The 23,377-nt window shown below is 45.3% G+C and overlaps 1 protein-coding gene across 3 annotated transcripts in view; it reads right to left on the bottom strand.

Annotated features, from left to right (window-relative positions):
- Nucleotides 1–23,377, bottom strand: part of HNF4A (hepatocyte nuclear factor 4 alpha) — an 801,419-nt gene that overhangs the window by 215,941 nt on the left and 562,101 nt on the right. The window contains exon 1 of one of the 3 annotated variants that reach the window (XM_069651328.1): nucleotides 14,618–14,852. The exons of the other annotated variants lie outside the window; for them this stretch is intronic. Within the exon in view, the coding sequence (XP_069507429.1) occupies nucleotides 14,618–14,738 (121 nt within the window). The 5' untranslated portion in view covers nucleotides 14,739–14,852. Of the gene's footprint in view, nucleotides 1–14,617; nucleotides 14,853–23,377 lie in introns of those variants that run through there. 3 annotated transcript variants of the gene reach the window in all.

Genomic DNA, 23,377 nt, shown 5'->3' with positions numbered 1-23,377 from the left:
GCCAGTTGATATGGTAATTTGAGTAAACATTTTATTTCTCCTTTCTCAATGAATTTACAAGTTTATATGCGCACTATTTTCTGAATTAAAAGCCTGACCACAGCTGAGTGAAACACGTGCTCATATCAAGTACAAAAGGACAAGCCAAGGCGCTCTGAGAGTACTATGGTGGTGATTTGGCTCAGTATAAAAACAACTTTGTAACATAAAAGAAACAATGAAAAACAGAGGTTTTTTTCCAAAAAGGCGTCCCACAAATGGCAAATGTGCGTTTCTGACACACATCCACTCCCCACTGTTGTTATTGAAAGGGTTCCAGGTGTGCAATCTGCCCAGATCACCTTTATCTTGCCTGTGCATCTCTTTCACAGCCATTCTCTCCTCTTCGCCTGGCTGACGGGACCTTTGGCGCTGGTCTTTAGACACAAAAGTCTTCACGTTGTTGGTTTTCAGCTTAAAATATTCTCCCCTTGCTCCTCTGTGTTGTGAGGTGGCCTTCCTCAGGCTTAACGAAATGTACAAGCCACAAAGCTCGTCATAGCCTTATGCTAGCAGACATGTAACACGTGTGGCTGCTACAAGCTCCATGCAAAGGAACTCTTATCTGTGAAGCGTCTGCACTCTCAGGCACTATAGCAACAGAATATCAAAGGAATCCCCCATCTTTCTGCGTGCAAGGCTTGCAACATATCATAGAACAGGTCCACTGATCCATCCTAACCTTTTGTTCGTCAACTACATTCACCTTTCACACATTCTATCATAGACCGGGCAAAATCTAGACTCCCGACTTAGGAGTCCCGAATTACTGCTTAGGAGTTTCCACCATGGAGTAATTTAAAAGGTTATCCTTGATCAAAAAGCCATCCCAATTTGACTGGTTGGTTGCGATAAATCTGTATTAAACCTGTTGCATTACAGACTTTCCTCATAAGTCACTTGAGAGGAACAAGGAACTAACACTTCAATTACCTTTATATCCAGTGGCCATAGATAAATCACATTTTACTGTATTCATTTTGTCTTTCCCACAACCCTGGCTTAACAACAGCATTCACCTTCTCATACATCCTAATCTTGGTCTAAGCCACTTTCTGGAGTTGGCTTTGCAGGTCCAGTATTACTATTCGGGAAGATAACTCTGGTGCCGTATATAGATAGAAGTAGGAATTATTTGCGTACATAATTGCATTATTGCTGGCACATTCTCGGGCCCCTCACACAACCTGCACTACTTAATGCCTATCAACCTATAATTCTTCCAAAAATGCCTGGCAATTTATTTAACATAACACAATACCAACATACTTGCACCAACCACTCCCTTCATTTCCTTAGCTGTTGTCATGGAGTATGCTTGCTATATTCAGAGCAAGACATTTTCCAACCTATTATTTTCTGAAAAATACATTTCTTTAATTATTCAAATCTTCAAGTATGACTAAAGATAAATCAGTATCCAGTGATTTTAGTGAATAGAAAATAAAGAATAGAAAATAGAAACACAAAAATAACTACGAAAAAAGACTCAATTGTTTTTAGAAATATATTTGGGGGTGAGGTAAGTGGTTAAATCTGATGGGAAGCGGGTTGGGGTGGGGTTTTAACATGGAGAAACGGGGGACTTGAGGGGAACCCCCCCAAAACAAAAAATAAATCGATATTTTTTCGTTGTTTTGGATTCATTAAAATATCATTCTCTATGTTTTAATTCATTAAAATCACATAGATCCAGGTAAATCTAACTTGGAGACAGCAATAATAGGACGAATGTATGCATTATTTTGCCCAATTTGCACCTTAAGTCATTGGGTGAAGATGGAAGAATGCACTCATGTTTTCTAACAATGGAAACAACTTGAACTATCTTGCATGAGAGGTCATGCAGAGATGTCACTTCAGGAGTTCATTTTTTCGCAGACAGGGCACTCATGCTTGATTCTTCCTACTGCAACACTACTGATCCTTCCAAAGAGATAAATTGATGTCTCCTCTCTCTTGGCCACATTGCTAAGCAACGTGTGCATATGAAAGAACATGGCAAGCAACAGGAATCCCGACCAAATATGGCGCAGAGACTGGCCTTCTGAACCCCCAACCCTAACAAACAGGACAAACTTTAGATTCTGATGGGTAAAATGTCCCCTCTGGTGCCCCTTTGCTGGTAGCGCTCTAGCTAGTCACTTAGAATTGCCCAATGGTAGGACAGGTCCAGATGAGGGAAGAGGGCCAGGATCTTTCTTTCTCAGTAAGTTGCTATGGGTTTAGGACATGCAAGGTCTTCCTGTTTAGATCTTACATTTACTTAAAGGCATACATATCTATGTACGATACTATCAGTGATTGATAAAGACAGTTTTATGCCATTGATGATTTCATAAGTAGAGAGAGAAGATTCAACCTGGGAATCCTCCTGTCGCTTGCACACTATCAGATGTTGGCAAAAACCAATTACTCAAATGTTTAGACAAAGTATATAAATAATGTCAAACATGATTTCATAAGCAGTCAAGATGAAGGATGTTTTCAAGTTCATCTTTTTGTTTTTTTCATATTACTCTAACTGATTTCTTTTCAAATAATATATCTTCAGAATTGCGTGTGTTGTAGGATATCAACCAGCAGATAGGTCATTTGATGTCCCCTCTTTTATAGAGATTTGCCTTTGCATGCCCTGTATGACAGGGACAACGTTCAGGCCCTGTCCAGGGGGAGGGAGCCTGACCCACAACACTTCCCAGGTGCCCGAGTGTGGGCAGAACCCCTCCAGCCCCTCCATAACTGTGGAGGCAGCGACGGGAAGCCTGAAAGAAGACTGCAGATGCCACGGAATGCCGGAACAGCAGCGCCACACTTGAAGCCATGGGGAGAAGAAAGGATGCCATGTGAGGCAGCATACATGGCAACACCGGCAGCAGGACGCAGCAATGAGGTACGTGGCACCTGGCAGTGCAGCAACAACCACAACACCAGCACAGTTGCCACACATCTAGGAGGGAGCCCTGCTAGTCCACCAGGAAGTTTGTTTTAAAAGAAATGGTCTGTAGACAGGCCTTTCAAACTCCACTAGCCCACCAGGGAATGTCTAATAAATTATAATGAACGGCCTCCATGAAGTCCATATTATTTTGACCCACTAAACCACTAGAGATATTGTTCTTTTCAAAGAGGCCCAGGAAGGGTTAGTTGGGTGAGGGCAAGAGGTGGTGGAGGACATCCGAGTGAGGACGCAAGAGCGAAGGGAGTGCAGGGGATGTTATAAGGATGGAGTCTGTGGAATATTCATGTGTGAGATTAGAGAGTGTGAGGAGTCAAGGTAGACTAGTAGTTGCAGAGAGGTAGTGGTATCAGTGGCAGAGGTAGTAGCAGCAGGTCGGAGTTGAGACCGGTAGTGGGAGTAAAGGAGTAGCAAATGAGTAGAATAAGCAGTAGAGAGGTTTATTCGCAGTAGAGGGCAATGACGAGTGCTAGTGAATAGAAGTAGTAGTAGGAAGTAAAGTTAGTAAAGGGATAGTGTTAGTAGTGGAGTAAGGGTAGTAGTAGAGGGAGAGTAGGAAGAGCAACAGTGAGTGGGAGACAAGAGTAACTATCAGCATAGAGTGAGACAAAGATTACAAGAAGAAAAATAGCGAGAGGCAAGGAATTAGTGTGGGAGGAAGGAGTGAAGAGAAGATAATGGAGGTAGAGGTGTAGTGGGAGGTACGAGTGACAGGAAGATCAGGAGTAAGAAAAGAAGTACGATCAAAGGGTGGAGGTGGAAAGGCAGAGTGAGAGATCATAAGGACAGTGATGTGGTGGGAGGAGAAATGAAGAGACCAGTATAGTGAAGGGTCAGGTACAAGCGGCTGTGAGAGAAATTAGCGTGACACAGGACGGAAGAAGGCACCATCCCTAATTCCCTAAGACTACTAAGCGGGCTAGGTTAGGGAAAGCCTAGAAAATCTCCAGCTGTAGTTTATGGGGAACAACCACTAGAGTAAGGCAGCAAAAGACAGTCAGCCTTTACCGTTGGCAGGTGCAAACATCCTAACGACCCCTGGGCTAGGCAAGTGAGAAAGACCGGGGAAGACGAGACAGAGAGCGACGGCCCTAGCACCAAAATCCTAAACCCTGTAAAATAAAATAAAACGCCCTTGGACTGGACATGTGAGCCAGTATGGCTCTTTGTGGCAGGCCGCCCCGTCACACCTGCCACACCCAATGAGAACAGAAAGTATGTCACAATAACCCAGCACATTGATAGCTGAGAAAGGACACATTGATCGAGCATATTATTTAACAATACTCTAAAAATCATTCAAACACATTGTAAACTATATGGTTAACCTCCTGTTGTAAATATCTTTGAAATTCATTTAAAAAACCTGTGTTCACGTTTTTTTGGGTAAAGACTGGGGGGGATATCTGTACTTCTGCCCTCTATATGGTAGGGTAAAGGCAAAGAAGACCCCAGCAAAGGCTCTCAATTTGGTAGCAATGGACGAGCAGGCAGGCATAAGCTTTCAGGAGGTGATGCAGGCTGGTTCTTAAGTACAGTGAATCCCCAAAGCCCCCACAAAGGAATGCCCACACACTAAGTTGGGTAATAACACAGCTTCTCTATATAAAATAAGGTTTCTACCAATAACAGATACATATAAATAATAACACTTTGTACTTGCATAGAATAGGGAGAAAGACAGGTTAGTTGTGAACAGTGGCAGAATGCTTTATTTAGACTAGATATGCAATTCTGTGTGAGGATCCCCTCAACTGGGCAACCTGTAATGGAAAAGTTAGGGAGTAACTCATCTTGTCTTTTACAGCCCAGTCCAATAATGTTCAATAACCTTCTGCTTTCTTTTAAAAGGTTCTACCACCCCAAAGTACCTGAGAGCCTACAGGAGAATAGGATCCAAGACGAATCTGGGACCCCTGTATGACTCCTGAGGCTAGAGGATGCTCATCCTTGTCACAGTACCTTTGGTGCTTTGGCAGGCAAAGTGGCAGAGTTTCTCAGTTTCACTCGACAATTCCCTCTGGGGATGGATTCCCCTTGGAATAAGGAGCTTTGGAGGCTGAGTCCAAGAAGAAGAATGGAACCAAAATCTTTCAGAAGTTCAGCCGTTTTGCTCTTCGCAGTACTCTCATTTGGTCGACAATTTCTTAGACTGTAGAAGTCCTATGAAGATGAAACTTGCTGTGAGATCTTTAAAGGCTTGGCAGATGGAAGTAAGATCCCTGGGACCCTTTGAAGACCCCTGGTGGCGATGGGTGCATAGGTCACTTTTGGTGCCGGGTTTCAGAACATTGCGGTTGTTCGATTTTTTCAGTTCTTCAGTTCTGCAGCAGCAACACAGGCCTCTGGATGGCTTCTGGTGACCTGGACTTGACGTTTGACCACTGCAGTGGACCTCGGACCCTCACCAAGTCTGGACCCTCAGCACATCTTCGTTAGCTTCTCGTCACTGGAAACCCACAGACAGACCTTCCTCTGCACTCAGCAACTCTGGACTCTCTCCAGTGGGAAAAAGTGATCAGTGATGATGGCAAGGATATCCCTTGAAATGTTATCAGGCAGTTTGGAACTTTTGCAGCTCTCGGTGTCCAGCAGCACTAAGCCAGGGTACCTAGTTTCTGGACGGTGGACTGCAACGGCCTCCAGCTGTCACAAAACTCACTCCCGGATCCTAGGTCACCTGGACTTGACGTTTGACCACTGCAGTGGACCTCGGACCCTCACCAAGTCTTGACCCTCAGCACATCTTCGTTAGCTTCTCGTCACTGGAAACCCACAGACAGACCTTCCTCTGCACTCAGCAACTCTGAACTCTCTCCAGTGGGAAAAAGTGATCAGTGATGATGGCAAGGATATCCCTTGAAATGTTATCAGGCAGTTTGGAACTTTTGCAGCTCTCGGTGTCCAGCAGCACTAAGCCAGGGTACCTAGTTTCTGGACGGTGGACTGCAACGGCCTCCAGCTGTCACAAAACTCACTCCCAGATCCTAGGTCACACCAATGGACTTCTTAAACTTGAGATGTCCTGGCACTCTCTTCAGGACTCACAAATACCCCTTTACCAGATGGCAGGCACACAGGACTGGCTTCCAGGGTACGTCTGATGAAGAGCAGCAGGTTGCATGATGGTCCTTCGTAGCTCGGGGGGAGATCTTCTTTGCAGGTCCTCTCTGGATCAGTCCTTGGAAGAACACAACATCTTTTTGATTACACGAAGAAAATGCAGCAGCAGACTTCTCCAGCAACAGCTAGCTTCTTCTTGCTTCTGCTTCGACTTCAGCATCTGAACAAACTGGTAAGTGAGAGGCCCCAGATATACACATCTGTTCCCCATTCACTATGGCTGAGCCAGGCTCAGTCAGCCAATCACGCAGAAGGATATTCAGGCAGGCAACCAATCAAGATCACAGGCATTCAGGCCATTCACACCACCCAGACACCAATAACAAAGAATGTGGATTGGGGTAAGGACCCAGCCTTTCAGCACACTACATTGCATTCATGTCAGTTTCAATTATGGCATGTCACACACAGAAAAACCAGACACCCATAATACAGAGTGTGAGTTCACTTCAGACTCCATTCATACAGGTCCCACACCTAGGGTGTACTCACAACACACAGCCTCTGAGAAGGCTCCAGTCAGTCTGACAGGAGGCAGCCCCAGAGCCATATATGGTATGTCCACCCAACAGCCAGTTAGGGGGAAGGGACAGAGTCAGGGCTTCCCAGGACTTTGGGAAATTAGGTAAAAGGCAATAGAATCCAAGAGGCCACAGGGGCCATCTTGCCTTCTATCAGGAATCCATTGATTCCTATGGCCGGGCCTGGGTGTCCCAAAATGGAGGACACTCAGAGACGCTATCACCAGCCCATATCCTGCTTTCTGGGCAACACACAGGTGCCCAAAAACACACATAAGACGTACAAGGGTGTACCCCCACCGATGGGTGCCATAAGGTTATCACATGGGTGTTGTTCACCAAAAAGGAAAGCATGAAGAGCTGCACTGCCGGAGGTCCAGGCTGGACCTTAGTGGCAGAGGACATAGAGAAAAAACACACAGAGAACGGGTAGGACAAAGGCTAGGAGGCCGGACAGTCAGTGTGGCTGGAAATACCCCAAATGCATTTCCTACCCGAGTCAACTGTGCCTCTAGAGACAGTATTTGGGGTAGAGCCTCAGCCTTATAATTCCCAAACCTCTATGTCTGAGGTCTCAGAGATGTGGCTCCTCAGAATGTCTTGACTATGGCTCCCATTATCCCTCACCAATGACTCTTCGAGCTCTGACTGATGGGTGCTAAAGGCCAAAATCTGTGGATAGACAAAGGTTGCAAACCCTTGCTCTGTGTACCTAGGGGGTGGCTATTACTTTGAGGACATGGGCACAGGCCAAGACCCAGCGGCAATATGCACATGGCATAGAACCAAACTATTTTCTGGATGCATTGTCTTTGGGTTACTGCACCTAGGGCAGTACACAAAGGTGATGGCTGAAGCCTGCCCTGTGCATCCTATAAATATAGGAATTATTTCACAGGGCATCGTTATGGTGAATGGCATGTGAGTAGCACTGTATATATTAAAGGGGTGGCAATTTTGACCCCGTTCTCAGGAATAATGATAGCTGATGGATACAAAAATAATGTTCAAACTATGGGGCTAAACATGGATGAAGAACCCATGTTTTACTGGGTGACTGCTTTCGAATCTTTGTTGCCAGGCCCCCCCCAGGCATTTCGGCATTGATTCCCACATTGTGGCACAAATTGTTATGTTTTGTGGCATTTATGCTTAATTAAAATAGTTGTAGGTAGCTACTAACATTATAGAAACCCATGTGTATTGTGCTTTTTGTGCCAGTTGATTGGAAACCATCTCTCACAAACGTAGTTCCTTCATGTAAGTGGGGGGTGGAGTTTGGGGCTAATGGTGTCGATGGCATTGTATATAGTAGTATAGTACGGTGGTTCAAAAATGTTGTGGCATGTTTAAAAAAGACACATTGGGGGCTTTCTTGTTGTGAGCGCAAAATAGCCTTAAGTTGGATGGTCTGATGAGTACACTCCAGCAGATGTGCACAAATGTGAAAGTAGTACAACCGTGTGCCGGTAGAGGGCTGGAGGCGTGATCGTTGGGGCAAACTGTGCTAGGATGGGCGGTGGGATGGGCAGGAGAAGCGGGGCCTGCTGGGGTGACTTTTTTCTTTATTTTGTTCTATCCAGTCGAAAGAATGTACGGTTCAGATGTGACTGCTGCTATGAGGGCCTGGGCTGGTTCTCCTCTGCAAACCCTGGATGTTACACAACAGAAATTGCATGGGAGGTGGCTATATGGATGTGTCTCTCACTCTCAGGCCTGGTATGGCATTTTATATTGCTATGCACTCTCTAATATTTTAGGTAGAACGTAAAGAAACAAGTGATAACGCGACCTCTATTTTTAAAACTAAGCTCAAAGAGAGGGGGGCATGGCTCACCATCAACCCATCCCATGTAGGCGTAGCCTATTTGCCCAGGCTCTTTCTTTTATCTAACCCCATCAATATTATGGTGGCTTTAAACAATGCAGCAAAAAGCCATCTACCTGTAATGTGAAAGTAGCACCGGCCATTCCAGCTTGCAAGCCACACACACCATAGTGCCACCGAGCAGCCATCAAGGTCCACCTCCATACCAGAGCCCCACAGCAATGCACTGGGGATTTGCAAAGAAGCTGCAAAGCTTGCATGCTTTGATCTATAATGAGATAAATGTCCTACTTTATGCATGGCTTTCTCAGGGCAAGACCACCAGCTCTCAACGATGCAGTAATCGCCTTGAGGAACATCCGTGTGGCGTAGGTTGACAATAACAATTACCTTATTATGCGGCAAAATGCAAGCTTTCCTGCTAATTTACATCCCCAAAGGGCATTCTGGAAAGTTAACTTCTAGTGATGGCTGCTGAGTGGTACTGTGGTGTGTGTGTGTGTGTGTGTGTGTCAACTTAAAGGCATTATTTTACTATTTCTTTTATCTGTGACTTTTAATTCAGCATTTATTTATCTATTCTTCATGTATACCACAATTTATACCAGCGAGTGGTTTCTAAGCGTGGGATAGGGATTTGAACCTGTGATGCGCCGCATTGTCTTGCTTCCAAGACAAAACGCGTTGCACCTGAGCTACAATGGGAAAATTAAAACCCCAACTTTCATAATTGAAAAAGAGGGGGCTACACAAGACTAACATGTGTCTAGTTGCGCGACTTGAAGGAGAGAAAATCTTGCCTATTCAATGTAGTGCAATGATTTGGTCAACTCTGCTGTAATTCCTCCGTAGAGTCGCTGGGCAAAACTGTTAGGGACTCAAAACAGACCCAAAGTGGACCAGCAGTGGCTGTGTTTATGCAAACAACGCATGTATCCAACAATAGTAGCAAAGGGTGCATGGGTGATATGATAGGTTATTTATAACACGCTTAATACCCTGGGGATTCTAAGTGCTGACCCTGGTGCACCGTGTCGTCTTGCTTCCAAGGCGAGCATCTTGCCCCTCAGCTATCCTCCCGAGACAATATTTGTTTATTTTAGCATCAAAGCTCAGCGGGGAGCTTGGGAAGAGCGAGATGATTAATGTGATGAATATGTGCCTCTCCACGTGGTTGGCATCCTTACCAAAGCGTGCCCCTGTCCTCTCAGCCATCACAGAAGAGCTACAAAGCAGCATTTAACAGGGACTTACATGCATTCTACTGCTTCCCAGGTCTGCAGGAGACGGAGACCATCAGCTTCCTATAACCAAGTCACATGAAGATGTAAAGAGCAGCTCTGGAGCTGTGAAAGTAATTTAAAATCTGGTGCAACTATTAGCATTTAAAGTGTAATGCAACTCTCTTCCTGGTCATTTCGACCTTTCTCTGTACACACACATGGAAGATTAATTATGCAATGCTAGGATTGTAGTTCATCATTATCATCACCTTAATTAATGGGCGCTTAAGATAAATAATGCATACAAATATACATAAAATGATATTAAAAACAGTTTCATATTAACAATAAAACAAGATAAAAACAGCTGGGAGCTGTCCCTGCCCCTTTTAAACTTTAAACTCTCCCTCGGGAGCCAAGACGTATTGGAATGTTGCGAGGTGGCAAATACGATTCCCCGGCTACAACCCGAAGTCAAATATTTTAGACCCTCTCAGACTTGCCGACCTCTCTCAGGATCAGATATAGCCAAGTGGGCCTTAACCACGAATAACTGGAGCAAAAATCAAAATACCACACAACAGTCCCCTGGGTCTAATAAACAGAAGTTTTTTATAATGGCAAAACCCCATTGGAAAATGCTCTGTAAATAAGGGCCATTATTTCTCCAGTGCCACCCCAATACAAACAGCCCAGTGATTCAAGACCCCTCCAGGCCCCCACCTTGCACACTAACATTAGCTTTCCACGTATGGGAATGCGTAAACATAGAGCAACATTCAAGCTTTAGGACCCAGCAGAGGTACTTTTCCATCTCTCCGGAGACGTGAAGACAAAATTTCCATGCATTGTGTACAAGATAGCCTCCCACTGACCGCATGTCTGCAACCCCAAATCTTTCCTTCAGAACCGCCTCCCAGCTTTACGGAGGCTGACCGCCTGTCTGTGGATCCCCAAATCTTTCCTTCAGCCCACCTCCCAACTTTCCTGAGGCTGCCCGCCTGTCTGCGGATCCCCAAATCTTTCCTTCAGAACCGCCTCTCAGCTTTCCTGAGGCTAACTGCCTGTCTGTGATCCCCAAATCTTTCCTTCAGAATGCCTCCCAGCTTTCCAGAGGCTGCCCACTAGTCTGCGATCCTCAAATCTTTCTTTCAGGACCGCCTCTCAGCTTTCCAGAGGCTGCCCGTGCGACTGCGATCCCCAAATCTTTCCTTCAACACCGCCTCCCAGCTTTCCTGAGGCTGACCGCCTGTCTTCGATCCCCAAATCTTACCTTCAGCACCGCCTCCCAGCTTTCCTGAGGCTGACCACCTGTCTACGATCCCCAAATCTTTCCTTCAGAACCGCCTCCTAGCTTTCCTGAGGGTGCCCGCCTGTCTGCGATCCCCAAATCTTTCCTTCAGCACCGCCTCCCAGCTTTCCTGAGGCTGACCACCTGTCTGCGATCCCCAAATCTTTCCTTCAGAACTGCCTCCCAGCTTTCCTGAGGCTGACTGACCGCCTGTCTGCGATCCCCAAATCTTTCCTTCAGGACCGCCTCCCAGCTTTCCTGAGTCTGCCCGCCTGTCTGCGATCCCCAAATCTTTCCTTCAGGACCGCCTCCCAGCTTTCCTGAGGGTACCCGCCTGTCTGCGATCCCCAAATCTTTCCTTCAGCACCGCCTCCCAGCATTCCTGAGGCTGACCGCTGTCTGCGATCCCCAAATCTTTCCTTCAGAACCGCCTCCCAGCTTTCCTGAGGCTGGCTGCCTATCTGCGATCCCCAAATCTTTCCTTCAGCACCGCCTCCCAGCATTCCTGAGGCTGACTGCTGTCTGCGATCCCCAAATCTTTCCTTCAGAACCGCCTCCCAGCTTTCCTGAGGCTGGCTGCCTGTCTGCGATCCCCAAATCTTTCCTTCAGGACCACCTCCCAGCTTTCCTGAGTCTGCCCGCCTGTCTGCGATCCCCAAATCTTTCCTTCAGAATCGCCTCCTAGCTTTCCTGAGGGTGCCCGCCTGTCTGCGATCCCAAAATCTTTCCTTCAGCACCGCCTCCCAGCTTTCCTGAGGCTGTCCACCTGTCTGCGATCCCCAAATCTTTCCTTCAGAACTGCCTCCCAGCTTTCCTGAGGCTGACTGACCGCCTGTCTGCGATCCACAAATCTTTCCTTCAGGACCGCCTCCCAGCTTTCCTGAGTCTGCCCGCCTGTCTGCGATCCCCAAATCTTTCCTTCAGGGCCGCGTCCCAGCTTTCCTGAGGGTGCCCGCCTGTCTGCGATCCCCAAATCTTTCCTTCAGCACCGCCTCCCAGCATTCCTGAGGCTGACCGCTGTCTCCAATCCCCAAATCTTTCCTTCAGAACCGCCTCCCAGCTTTCCTGAGGCTGGCTGCCTATCTGCGATCCCCAAATCTTTCCTTCAGCACCGCCTCCCAGCATTCCTGAGGCTGACTGCTGTCTGCGATCCCCAAATCTTTCCTTCAGAACCGCCTCCCAGCTTTCCTGAGCCTGACTGACCGCCTGTCTGCGATCCCCAAATCTTTCCTTCAGCACCGCCTCCCAGCTTTCCTGAGGCTGGCTGCCTGTCTGCGATCCACAAATCTTTCCTTCATCACCGCCTCCCAGCTTTCCTGAGGCTGGCTGCCTGTCTGCGATCCCCAAATCTTTCCTTCAGCACCGCCTCCCAGCTTTCCTGAGGCTGCCCGCCTGTCTGCGATCCCCAAATCTTTCCTTCAGCACCGCCTCCCAGCATTCCTGAGGCTGCCCGCCTGTCTGCGATCCCCACATCTTTCCTTCAGAACGGCCTCCCTGGCTGCGATCTGCGGATTTAATTTGACCGTCACTTGTGCACGCCCAGATGCATCCGCCCTGTTTCCACATATTGTAACCATTTGCCGGCACTGCCTTGCTCCGAACATCCTGGAGTGCCCCCTTATATGAACTTGCCCTGGGATTTGTCCATATAAGGACCCACATCACACGTGGCCACTTAGACTGAGTTTGTCTTGAAGTGTGCGAATTCCCCAATCAGCTGGCATACTCAGCAAAGGGGTACTCTTCGGCATTTCCCTACCTCATTACCTCGCGTGGGGGCCTGGTTTGTTCCGTCAGCTGTGCCTGCCAGACATGCCTTCCAGATGGGATGACCAGACGTCCTGGTTTTTCCGGGACTGTCCCGGTATTTAGTGCTTTGTCCCCCTTTCTCAAGTTCCCACTGGAAACTGGAGTGGTCCCGGTTTTTGGTAGTAGGTCTTCATAGCTGGCAGGCAAGAATGTAAAATCTCGCACCCCCTTTTCCTCGAAACACTACTGAAGTGTAGTGCTTGGCGCCACTTTCAAGAGTTAGTCCTACTTTTATGTCGGTTGCCCTGTCCCGGTTTTTTACTATTTAAATATGGTCACCCTAGTTCCAGAAGATATGCAGAGCTGGGCAAAACGCTGATTGTGAGCGTTGGCATTCTGTTTGAACATCATTCGATTTTCTTATACCTACTCCACTGCCTCCAGGAGCATTTTTATAATTTGGCAGTGTACCCTTGCTTTGAATCTAAGGATTGGCATCCACATTCCATGACAATGGCAAGCACGCGTTCTTCTACAGATGCAAAGCACATCTTTTCAAGTTGTAAAACCAACACTTGATTTGGTGCAAGTGTATTACAGAGCCGTAAAGAAACGGCGGTAGGGCTGAGATGGGCGGAGCAGCCGAGTTCCAGGGGCCTTAGAGAAGGCCCATTGCCCTGGAAGAGCGCAGCGCATCTCAGCCTCTTGAGACATGCTTGTGATCTAGCCGCTGTCTTAACCTCGCCAATGGCTGACCAATTCCCAGTGGGATATTAACCTGCACTCCCCGAGCTTCACGGATGTCACAACTGGGTGCCTTCCACTGCTGACTGTCCTGTAAAGTGCACGCTGGAGCGGGCACCTGGACAAACAGCTGGATGCGCCTTAATGCCAGTCCTTACGCTGCGAATTTCCCTCGGGGTATGATTTCAACTCTTGCTTCCCTAGGGGCATCGGTACACAGATGACGCTCAGGTCACCCCATCTCTATTTCCACATGAGGCGTGTGCCAACATATCCAGCAGGCTACCTTGAAAACGTTTTTACAACAAAATAGTATATATATTTGCTAATGCACCTCGATGCTGCTCACGTGTGTAACTGGTTTATATGACAGCGCCTTGATGTCCATGGGCTTAGCGAGCTTTATAAATGGATCAATAAATAAATAAATAAATAAAATGCTAATTAATCACGTTTGGCCAGCTGTAGATTACAAATAACAGTTGAGCGAACTCAGCCGGGCTCACTTTATCCACTCCAGAAGGATGAAATACTAAATCAGCCACGTTGGGATTTTCTACACAGAGCTCAGCAGCCAGGGATCAACCCACCGAGCCTTACCCCGATCATTAAACTTTATGTCCACGTCAAGTGTTGGCAGCAGCAAAAACAGGAATAGGAAAGTAGCAGACATCCTTTCCGAAAGACTGCCCAACTTTTAGAAGATAACTACTTCAAATTTTGAACTAGAGTTACATCGCAATATATCGATTTAATAGCCTAGTTTTCAGTAAGACATGTACGAACACACATTTTTAAAAACTACACAAGTTTGATGTGGTGCTAGTTTAAATATGGACCAGAATAGAGTTCTCAAATTGGCTTCCATGAAAGCAAAAATGTTTTTTTCTGAAATATTGGGTCGACCGTTTTAAAATGTTTAGACTATACATGTATTAACAAAAAACATATTCATTCCTTGGTGGAAAGTATAGTTAAAATGCAAGAAGGGCACCTTTCCAGCGTATTTAGTATTCAGTAAGGAGGGGTAGACACCGGGCAGACTCCCCACATGCATCCATGCGCGCTGCAGACACCCTGGGCCCTGCTTGTAATCCGGGACCACAGCAAAGACTCGTATAATGCCCCGAATGGACTCACCACTGCCCATGGCCAGCACCTGCATGTTTTCGAACTCGAGCGTGGTGTAAGCCGGGTCTAGCGCCTCGCTGTAGTCTGCCATCTCCATGTCTATTAAGGCTTTGGACAGCCGCATTATCATCTGCAAACACGGTGCTCGGCCCAGTGATCCCCCGATGTCAGGTTATTGGCCTCCAAAATCTTCCACCGCCTTCGCTTCTCTCTCCCGGTCCCTATCTGCTGTCCTTAATTTTCGCTATTCCTCTGGCAGCGCTAGCTTAGTTTCAAGGCCTGTGCTCACTCCCACCAGGGGTGGAGGCCTGCGAGGTTAATGTTTAACCCCCCCCACAGCCCCACCCTCCTAGAGATGGGCAAACTCGTCGAAGGTAGAGCGGCACTGATTTTGCGCACTGTTTATTACATAATTGCATCCACGGTGCCAGTTTCCGCTACTGGTTAGGTCAGTGCCCTTCTGACAGAGCTATGTTTTTAAAAATATCATTTCTATAAGGGCTTTTGAGCCCGCTGCTTGGTGTTTACCCCGAGCGGCGAAGATCTGGAGGGAATTATTGGCCGAGACAAGCTGCGATAATTGACACAATGGGAAGCCGTGCCACAACAGACTGGGTGAAAGGGTCATGGAAGACTTTGTGACGCATCTTGTTAAGCTTCTCTCAACATGGAGTGCTGATGTGCAGCCCCGGGGTTTTCAAGTCCACACCTCGGGAGCATGAACTACGCTAGGTTTTCAGGGTAACCACGGACGACGTCAGTGTCAATAAAGTCCATTTTGATCCACTGTATTTAAATATGTTTTTCCTCTATCTCCTGAAAACTTGGACAGGATTGTGCAGAGTTAGAGACTCGATATTTATGCAGTCCAGTCAATTACTCATTGGTCCTGACATAATCTTAAAGCAAAACCTCTAAAGTAAGTAACTTTTGAGAATTTTGATATGATAATATGATAAGTTATTTATAACGCGCTTAATACCCAGAGATTTCCTAGCACGCACCTGGGGATCGAACCTGTGTTGCTCTGTGTCGTCTTGCTTCCAACGAGCACGTTGCCCCTTAGCTATCCTCCGAGAGGATCATATTGTTGCAATCATTCCTGTTTTCATTGCTGGTCTGCCTAATGGGTGCCACTCTCTAGTGGCCTTTTTGGGTTTGAGCCCCCTCATTATTTGCATATGGGCCCTGCACGACCTGTAATGGGTAGGGATTAATAGGTGTGGTTTCATTGATGAAAAGAACCTGAGCAGTGGTTCCAGCAAGCACCATTTTGTTTGTGGCTACTCAGAAGATAACACATAAGGTGTATGAAGTTACCTTGGTAGTCGCTGGCAGGGCGGGCCCTAGGATTTGTCAGGCCAAGTGAGGCAAATTAAGTGCAGGGCCTTCTAATTTGCATTTGATGACATCACAGGAAGTGACATCACAAGATAATGCGCACAACTTATCTATGCAGGAGCGAAAACATGATATATATATATATATATATATATATATATATATATTCCAAAACTTTGTAACACTTTGCTGTTGCCTGAACATCCACGGCAATACAACATAAGTTAGTTACCAAAAATGAAGAGCACTCAATTCGGTTTCTCGTGCTTAAACATGAATTTAATGTGCATATTGCCATATTAAAAAAAAGACACCATGGATTTACAAACTTCAAGAACTGTCCTGTGGACACTCCAACACATGCCACACGTTCCGTGCCCAGCTCAGGGACTTCCTCGGGTGAAATTTGCCTGAGCAAGTTGTATTGCAGTGGATTTTCAGGCAACAGCAAAGTGTTACCAAGTTTTTTTGGAAGATTAACTGTTATCCCACAACCGATAAAAGGAGCACCCGCTGATGGTAGGCTTGAGCACCACTGTGTGGGAGCATGTTAAATAAATATAAATATATATATATATGTATGTATATATATATATATATATAATCTGAGAGGAGAATTTCCAATAACTACACTAGCAAAGTATAAAAGGTGCCCACCTTTTAAGCCCAACAATTTATAATGAAATATTCTAAAGAAAACAAAATGCAAACAAGAGATGTGCGCTTTATTGGCACTTTAATGTTTTCTTGTGGTGGGTAAGCGTCTGCATTGGAAACATGACAACAATATTTTGAAATCCTAGTAGCTGAACACTTGAGCAAGCAAACTTCTTTTTTTAATGCTGGCTGCAAAAACACACAACCGCGGTTGTGTCCACCCATTGAAAAAAGTGGACAGATGCTGTCCACCCACATGTATTGACTTGTGCCCTGAAAATCAGTACAGGGCCAGAACCAGAGAAAATATCCCCTCTAGTCTCCAGGATGGCAACCTCTCTTGTCACATCCTTGGTAAATATTCATGGCTCACTTGCATGCTTCATATAGAATGTTAGGAAAATGTTACATACTACTTAAACGCTTTTTGTCTTGGTAACTATAAACATGTGGAAATAAGGCCAATAGCTAAAACAGTTTTGTGCGATATGTTTAATTGTGCTGGAGGAAGGCACAGATTTTAGACAGCTAACTGCTACTTTGCAAGCGCTTTCAAAATAAAAATGCCCCTTAGCTGTTTTTAACACGTTAAGAATGCCTTGTCCACAACAATGGTCTCTTAAATAAGCTATTGCTAGCCAGGCTGGAGTGGCCTATAGGGAACTCTGGAGATTTCCTGGTAGGCCTCTGCACCGGTGCCTCTTTTGTGTGATAATCTATTTGATTTCCACATTTTCCCATAGGAAAAGGGTTGGGGTTGCTAAAAACGTTTAACATGGGGCCACTATGAAACTAATTTCTAGGGCCGCTTTTGGTTCCCAGTCCACCCCTCATCACTAGTAAATTGCACCGACTGTAAACACTCTGCTTTAAGAAAGAAAGGGATCAGCAGTGCTTAGGAGGCCCACAGTGCATAATCGGCCAGTACTATTTGATCGATTATAAGAAATACCGAACATGTGGAGCAGGGTCGCGGGGGGGGGGGGGGATGTGTGCTCGCTCCCAATGTTCAGTAATTTTGGCCTTGGGGGGGTTGCTGTGGTGTCCCCTGCTTGCTGAACATTGGAGGTGGGGGACGAACAAAAAGAAATATAAGAAAAGGGGACCCTGCGGCGTCAGATACAACCCGCGTTAGAGGGACGGAACTGACGCCGCAGGGTCAGGAGAGGTGACAGATGGAGAAAAGGTAAGTAGGGGGCTGGCGGGATGTACTGGGGAATTTGGGAGACATGGGTTTGGTGTGTTGGCCACAGTAAAATCGAATTCCCGGCAAAATTGACTACGGTCAATTCCGCCACGAATAATTCTACCACGGTCAAACAACCCAAATCCACAAACTCAGCCCTGCTACTAAAAATAAAAACACTCACTCCATACCACTACAAATTAAACCTTAGCTCACACTGGAAATATGGTATTGATGCAACCTGCCTAATACTGAGGGGAATATGGCCAAGCTCTTTTATCCTCGTTGCTGCAGAGTGGACAATGTTCACTGCCAAAAGTCCTGGCCAGTGGCCCCTGGACAGTGGTTGCATGGGTGGGGGAGGTGGCAGGCGCCTCAGTCTTACCTGAATGGGGGACAGCAAATGCCCATTTTTTTGCAGGGGTACTGTGCTGCCTGCCTTTGAGCAGGGTGGCATCTGCCACTGCACTTCTTTTCCTTTTTCAATGCGATGCCCAAAAATGGCAGAGCACAGTCATAAGAGGCCAGCGGGACATTGGAAGGGTCGTACTGACACCTCTCATGATTTCGTTAGTGCATAGCAGGCACTGACTGACAGCAGAGGAGTCCTCTCTTTATCTGTCTGTCAGTGTGCTTTGACTGGGGCAGGCCTTGGTGTCATGTGGTGGATGGCCTCGGCATGCTGAAGGTGTGAGCAGGAGGTAAGTAAAAATTAATTGGAATGTGGGAATGTTTGTTTTTATTTATGCGTGCGTGCAGAGTTGTCGGAGTGCCGTATGAAATGAATGCATGGGTGAATGATAGTGTATGTTGGGTGAATGTATGAATGCACAGGTGAATGAGAGTGTACATTGGTGAATCTATTAATGCACAGGTGAATGAGAGGGTGCATGTTGTGGGAATAAGAGCGTATGTTCCAAGTTGAGTGTTTGAGGAGGAGAAGGCCTCTAATTTGGGGGGTTATGCTACTGGTGGTATGGCATTGTACTAGACATCAAAGGTAAAGCAAACGTGATGAGTGCTATAACACACCTAAACTGGCATACCTTCATGCAGCCAGTGTAGCTATACTTTCTTATGTGGCATGTCATCTTTTAAATGGGCAGCAACAGTAGTGGAAACATGATGCTAATACATAGCTAAACACAAATTCGTGCAGCCAGTCTAGCTACACTTGTTCACTGTGGCCTGGCATTAATACTGGGCACCAGGGGTTAAGCAAACCTGATGTGTGCTATTACATAGCTAAACTGGCATACCTGGGTTCAGCCATCCTAGCTATACTTTCTTATGTGGCTTGCTATTTTTTACTGGCCATCAAGGGTAATGCAAACATGATGAGTGCTATTACATAGCTAGACTGGCATATTTGAGTCAGCTAGTCTAGTTATAATTTCTTATGTTTTTTTTACTGGACATCAAGGGTAAAGCAAACATGGCAAGTGCAAATACGTAGCTAGACTGTCCTTCTTTGATGCAGCTGGTTTGGATACACTTTTTTTACTATAGCATGGCATTTTATTTTCCCAAGAAGCACATTATTTATTTCTATACAGGGAAGAGCAATGCTCTTTTGATCGCAAAAGAAAGTAAAATAGAAAAGATATAAGATTTGACAGGAAGTAGTGAGCTTCTCACAATGGGGTGAGTTTGAGTGACATTCTGACTAGGTTGAGGTGGGGTAAGTGAAACAGTCACTGTGGACAGTATCCAGGTAGACTTACATAGATTAAGGTCAATGAACATTAGACATTAGTCATTTTTAAGTGCTGGTAGGCGGTATGGCAAGCTATGTTAGGGATGTGACCATGATGGATGAAGGATTTGAGTGGAGGTAGAGAAAGTGAGGGACAGAGGCAGGTCACAGGCGAGGGAACATATTTTTTATTTATTTTATTTATTGGGTGTTTATAAGGCATCTATACACAATTTGTTTACACATTTTAGAATGAAGGAAGATGAGAGGTCGGTTAAGAGAATGACTTGGAGGTGAGGAGGCAGGTTTTCAATTTGTTTTTGAGCAAATCTGCGTGGACTGTTCCTCAGATGTCTGGGTGAAGAGCATTTCATGCATTTGGCACAAGAAGAGAGAAAGAGCGGAGGTGAGAGGAAGAACAGAGAGAGCAATGGGCCATAAGGGCAGTTGAGGAGGCAAAGAGGATATTATTAGAAGGTTTATAGAGTTGGATAGAGGAGGATAGATATTATGGTGCCTTACTGTGGATAGATTTGTGAACCAGGAGAAGACATTTAAATCCTGCCCTGTTTTGCATCGTCAGTCATCCACCCTGGTGACGGTAAGAGGAGGAAAATGTGAAGTGAGAGGGTTGAAAAAGCATCCTGATAGCAAAGTTAATGATTTTACCAAGAGGACAGAAAGCATAGCTGGGGGAAAAAAGAGGATGCTGGCACACCAGTCTAGTTTAAAGAAGTGAAGAGTGGCAAAGAGATGTTTGGCCGTGCTGAAAGGAAGCAGGTGCCTGATTTTCCTAATATTTAGGAGTTTGAGGTGAGCCGCCATTGCAGTTTTGGAGATCAAAGTAGAGAAGGTGTGATAAGAGTCAGAGATGACGCTGAGGTTTCTAGCTGAAGATGAGTAGGGAGAGTATCAGGGGGCACTGGTTTGGCAGGGGAGGAGACACAGAGTATTTGGCAGGGAAGAAGAGCACCTCTGGTTCGAAAGAGTTTAACACCAGAGAGTATTAGTTGCCATCATTTATATAGCTCCTTTTCCCATCAGGATGGTCTCAACGTGCTTGTGATGGGAAACCCTCTGAGACCAAAGCCCAGGTATGGGACATTTCTCAGAAAGGACTTAGTATGTGTGTGTGCGTTTTGGCCAACATTAGAAATTAGATGGGCTGACCGGGCTCCAGTAAGCAACCCAAGAGGTCAGGCCTGTGCAATGACATGATTGCAAGAGGTCACAGCCTGTATGATGACACTTTCACTATTCCAATAACCTTGGTGAAATGCCATCAGTGTTGCTGTTGAAATGCTTGACTTCTTTGCACCAGTAGCAGAGGTGGTCTTGAGCAGAAGATCATTTTATAGACACCCAGTTTATTTTAGTCAGATATTTTAGTTTAAAAATGTACATCTTGTGTATAAAGTGACTATACTATCTCATGCTTTCGAATGATCCTTCTATGAAAACTACATCTTTTTTAAAAAATGTTATTAATTGTTTGGTTGATAAATCAACCTTTCAATATAACACATGAACAACAGAATTTTTTTTTTAATAAATATTACATTAGACATTTCATCATTTCAATCAATCAAATCACGCAAAAGAGATCAACTTTTAAAATTTTAGACTCTAAAACATCTTAAAAGTCATAAAAATTCAAGCACAATTCATATATATGTACAAGTTCTCTAAAATTTCTGACTTCAAATTTTTTTTTTTTTTTTTTAAGTTTCCGCACTCGTAATCCCACAATTTTAGAAAGTGAGCAGGAAAACAGGTTAGCTTGGAAATTGTACCATTGTACGGTTTATCGAATCAGCTTTAGCAACGTTAGTTTATGGATTCTGTTGTCTCTAGATTTAATTCTAAAAGAAATTGCACAGTAGCTATACGAACAGCTTGCAGAGGTGAGGAAAATATTCCGAGCCAGTGTACATCTATGGTTAGCAGGCTGTAAATTCTCACTTAGTATGTGTGTGTGCATTTTGGCCAAGATTAGAAATTAGGTGGGCTGACCGGGCTCCAGTAAGCAACCCAAGAGGTGAGGCCCGTGCAATGACATGATTGCAAGAGGTCACAGCCTGTATGATGACACTTTCAGTATTCCAATAACCTTGGTGAAATGCCACCAGTGTTGCTGCTGAAATGCTTGACTTCTTTGCACCAGTAGCAGAGGTGGTCTTGAGCAGACGATCATTTTATAGACACCCAGTTTATTTGAGTTAGATATTTTAGTTTAAAAATGTACACCTTGTGTATAAAGTGACTATACTATCTCATGCTTTCGAATTATCCTTCTATGAAAACTACATCATGAACTCCCAAGGCTTGTGTGGCTGCACAGTCACTTTATGGAAAACAAAAGCTGCATAATGATGTTGTGTTATGGTATTCTATCATGGTTTGTACCGCACACCACAGCCAGTGCATAGTACCCATGTACCGTGGTGGATTTGGAAGAGAGTGGGAGGGACTGGTTAGTTAGGAGGAAAGGGAAAGAGCAAGGAAGCAGTGCTTTATATTGATGGTGCAGATCGGAAGTACCCTGAGCACTGTGTGCCTGAACGTGTATGAGGTGCACTGTGCTAGGAGCATAGAGGGCTCTGTGCCCATAGGGGGGACCTAATACTTGCAGTGTGGTGATGTGGCGGCCTGAGATATCAGTTGAGGTTAAAAGTGTAGGTCTGTGTTTTCTGGACTCAGGAGAGGCAGTCTTTTGAAAGCCATGTGCAGGTGGCTAGTTTGGGTTTGTATGTAGTGAATATGGTGGAGAAATTAATTGAGGGTTTTGTCAATAGGGTCAGCGGTTGGTCCTGCAGGTTTTCAATTTTGGGTGAAAGCACATAGTACCAATGTTCGCTGAGTTGTGATGAAAGGTGTTGAGCCCCTTTGTGGCTTTTGGGGCTAATGTCATATGCTGTGTTTTGATAAGAAGAAAAGGGAAACATTCTGAGAGGATTTAGTTAGGCCAGGAGGTGTTGTTTCATTCTCATTCGTATCTTTCTCCGTGTGCCATGATTTGTTTTGGAACCTGGGGAGCGGGAGCTGGATTTTCACTCCTTTACTCTCTGTGTGTGGTGGTCAGTCAATTGAGAGGTGATGTTTCCATTGACTAGTGTTGGTGTGTTTCCATTGATTATGTGTTGACAAGCCAGGTTTTTAGAGTTTTCTTGAATTGTAAGTAATCCTGTAATGTTGCAATTTCCACACTTTGGCCACCATATTGAAGAAAGTGAAACCTCTGTGTTTTTCTCTGTAGAACCTCTTGGTTATTATAAGCACATTGCTTCTGGATATTTGGTATCTAGTTAGTTGGTAATCATAGATCTTGCTTTGGATGGATTCTGCTCCTTAACCTGTGAGGATGCCGTGGGTGATGCAGATGGCCTTGAAACTGATTTTTTTACTTGAAACCAGTGCAATACTCTAAAGGCTGGTGTTATTTGTTCATCCTGTCAAGTCTGAGTAGTAGACTAGATACTGTGATTTGGATCCACTCTATTTTATTTAGGGTAGTTCAGCATCACTAGGTGGATGTTGTTGGCACAGTTGGTTCTATTGAGGACTAGGTCCATAATGGCCATGATCTTAGTAACATAATTTTGTTGACGCTGAACTACAGGAACCGGAATTCATTGCTGCAACATCCTGGTACCTACCAGTACAATTAAACCTTGCACACCTGAATCAGATGTAAACGTGCTCCAAATAATTCACACCAACCAAATAAGGGAGCAAACCAAGGTGCACAAAGATCCCAGCTTTATTGAAACAGTTGGCTGGTACAAGGTCCACAGACATTGTCAATTGCTTCTTATATTACAATGGCATATTCATAAAAAACACAATGTTCACACGGTGCCATTGGCTGTTAAAACAAAATCATATATGT

The sequence above is a fragment of the Ambystoma mexicanum genome, chromosome 3p (assembly GCF_040938575.1).
Source record: "Ambystoma mexicanum isolate Mex_15411 chromosome 3p, UKY_AmexF1_1, whole genome shotgun sequence".
NCBI lineage: Eukaryota > Metazoa > Chordata > Amphibia > Caudata > Ambystomatidae > Ambystoma > Ambystoma mexicanum.
Note: the sequence above shows the minus strand (reverse complement) of the source record. Positions and strands in the feature narration are given on the sequence as shown.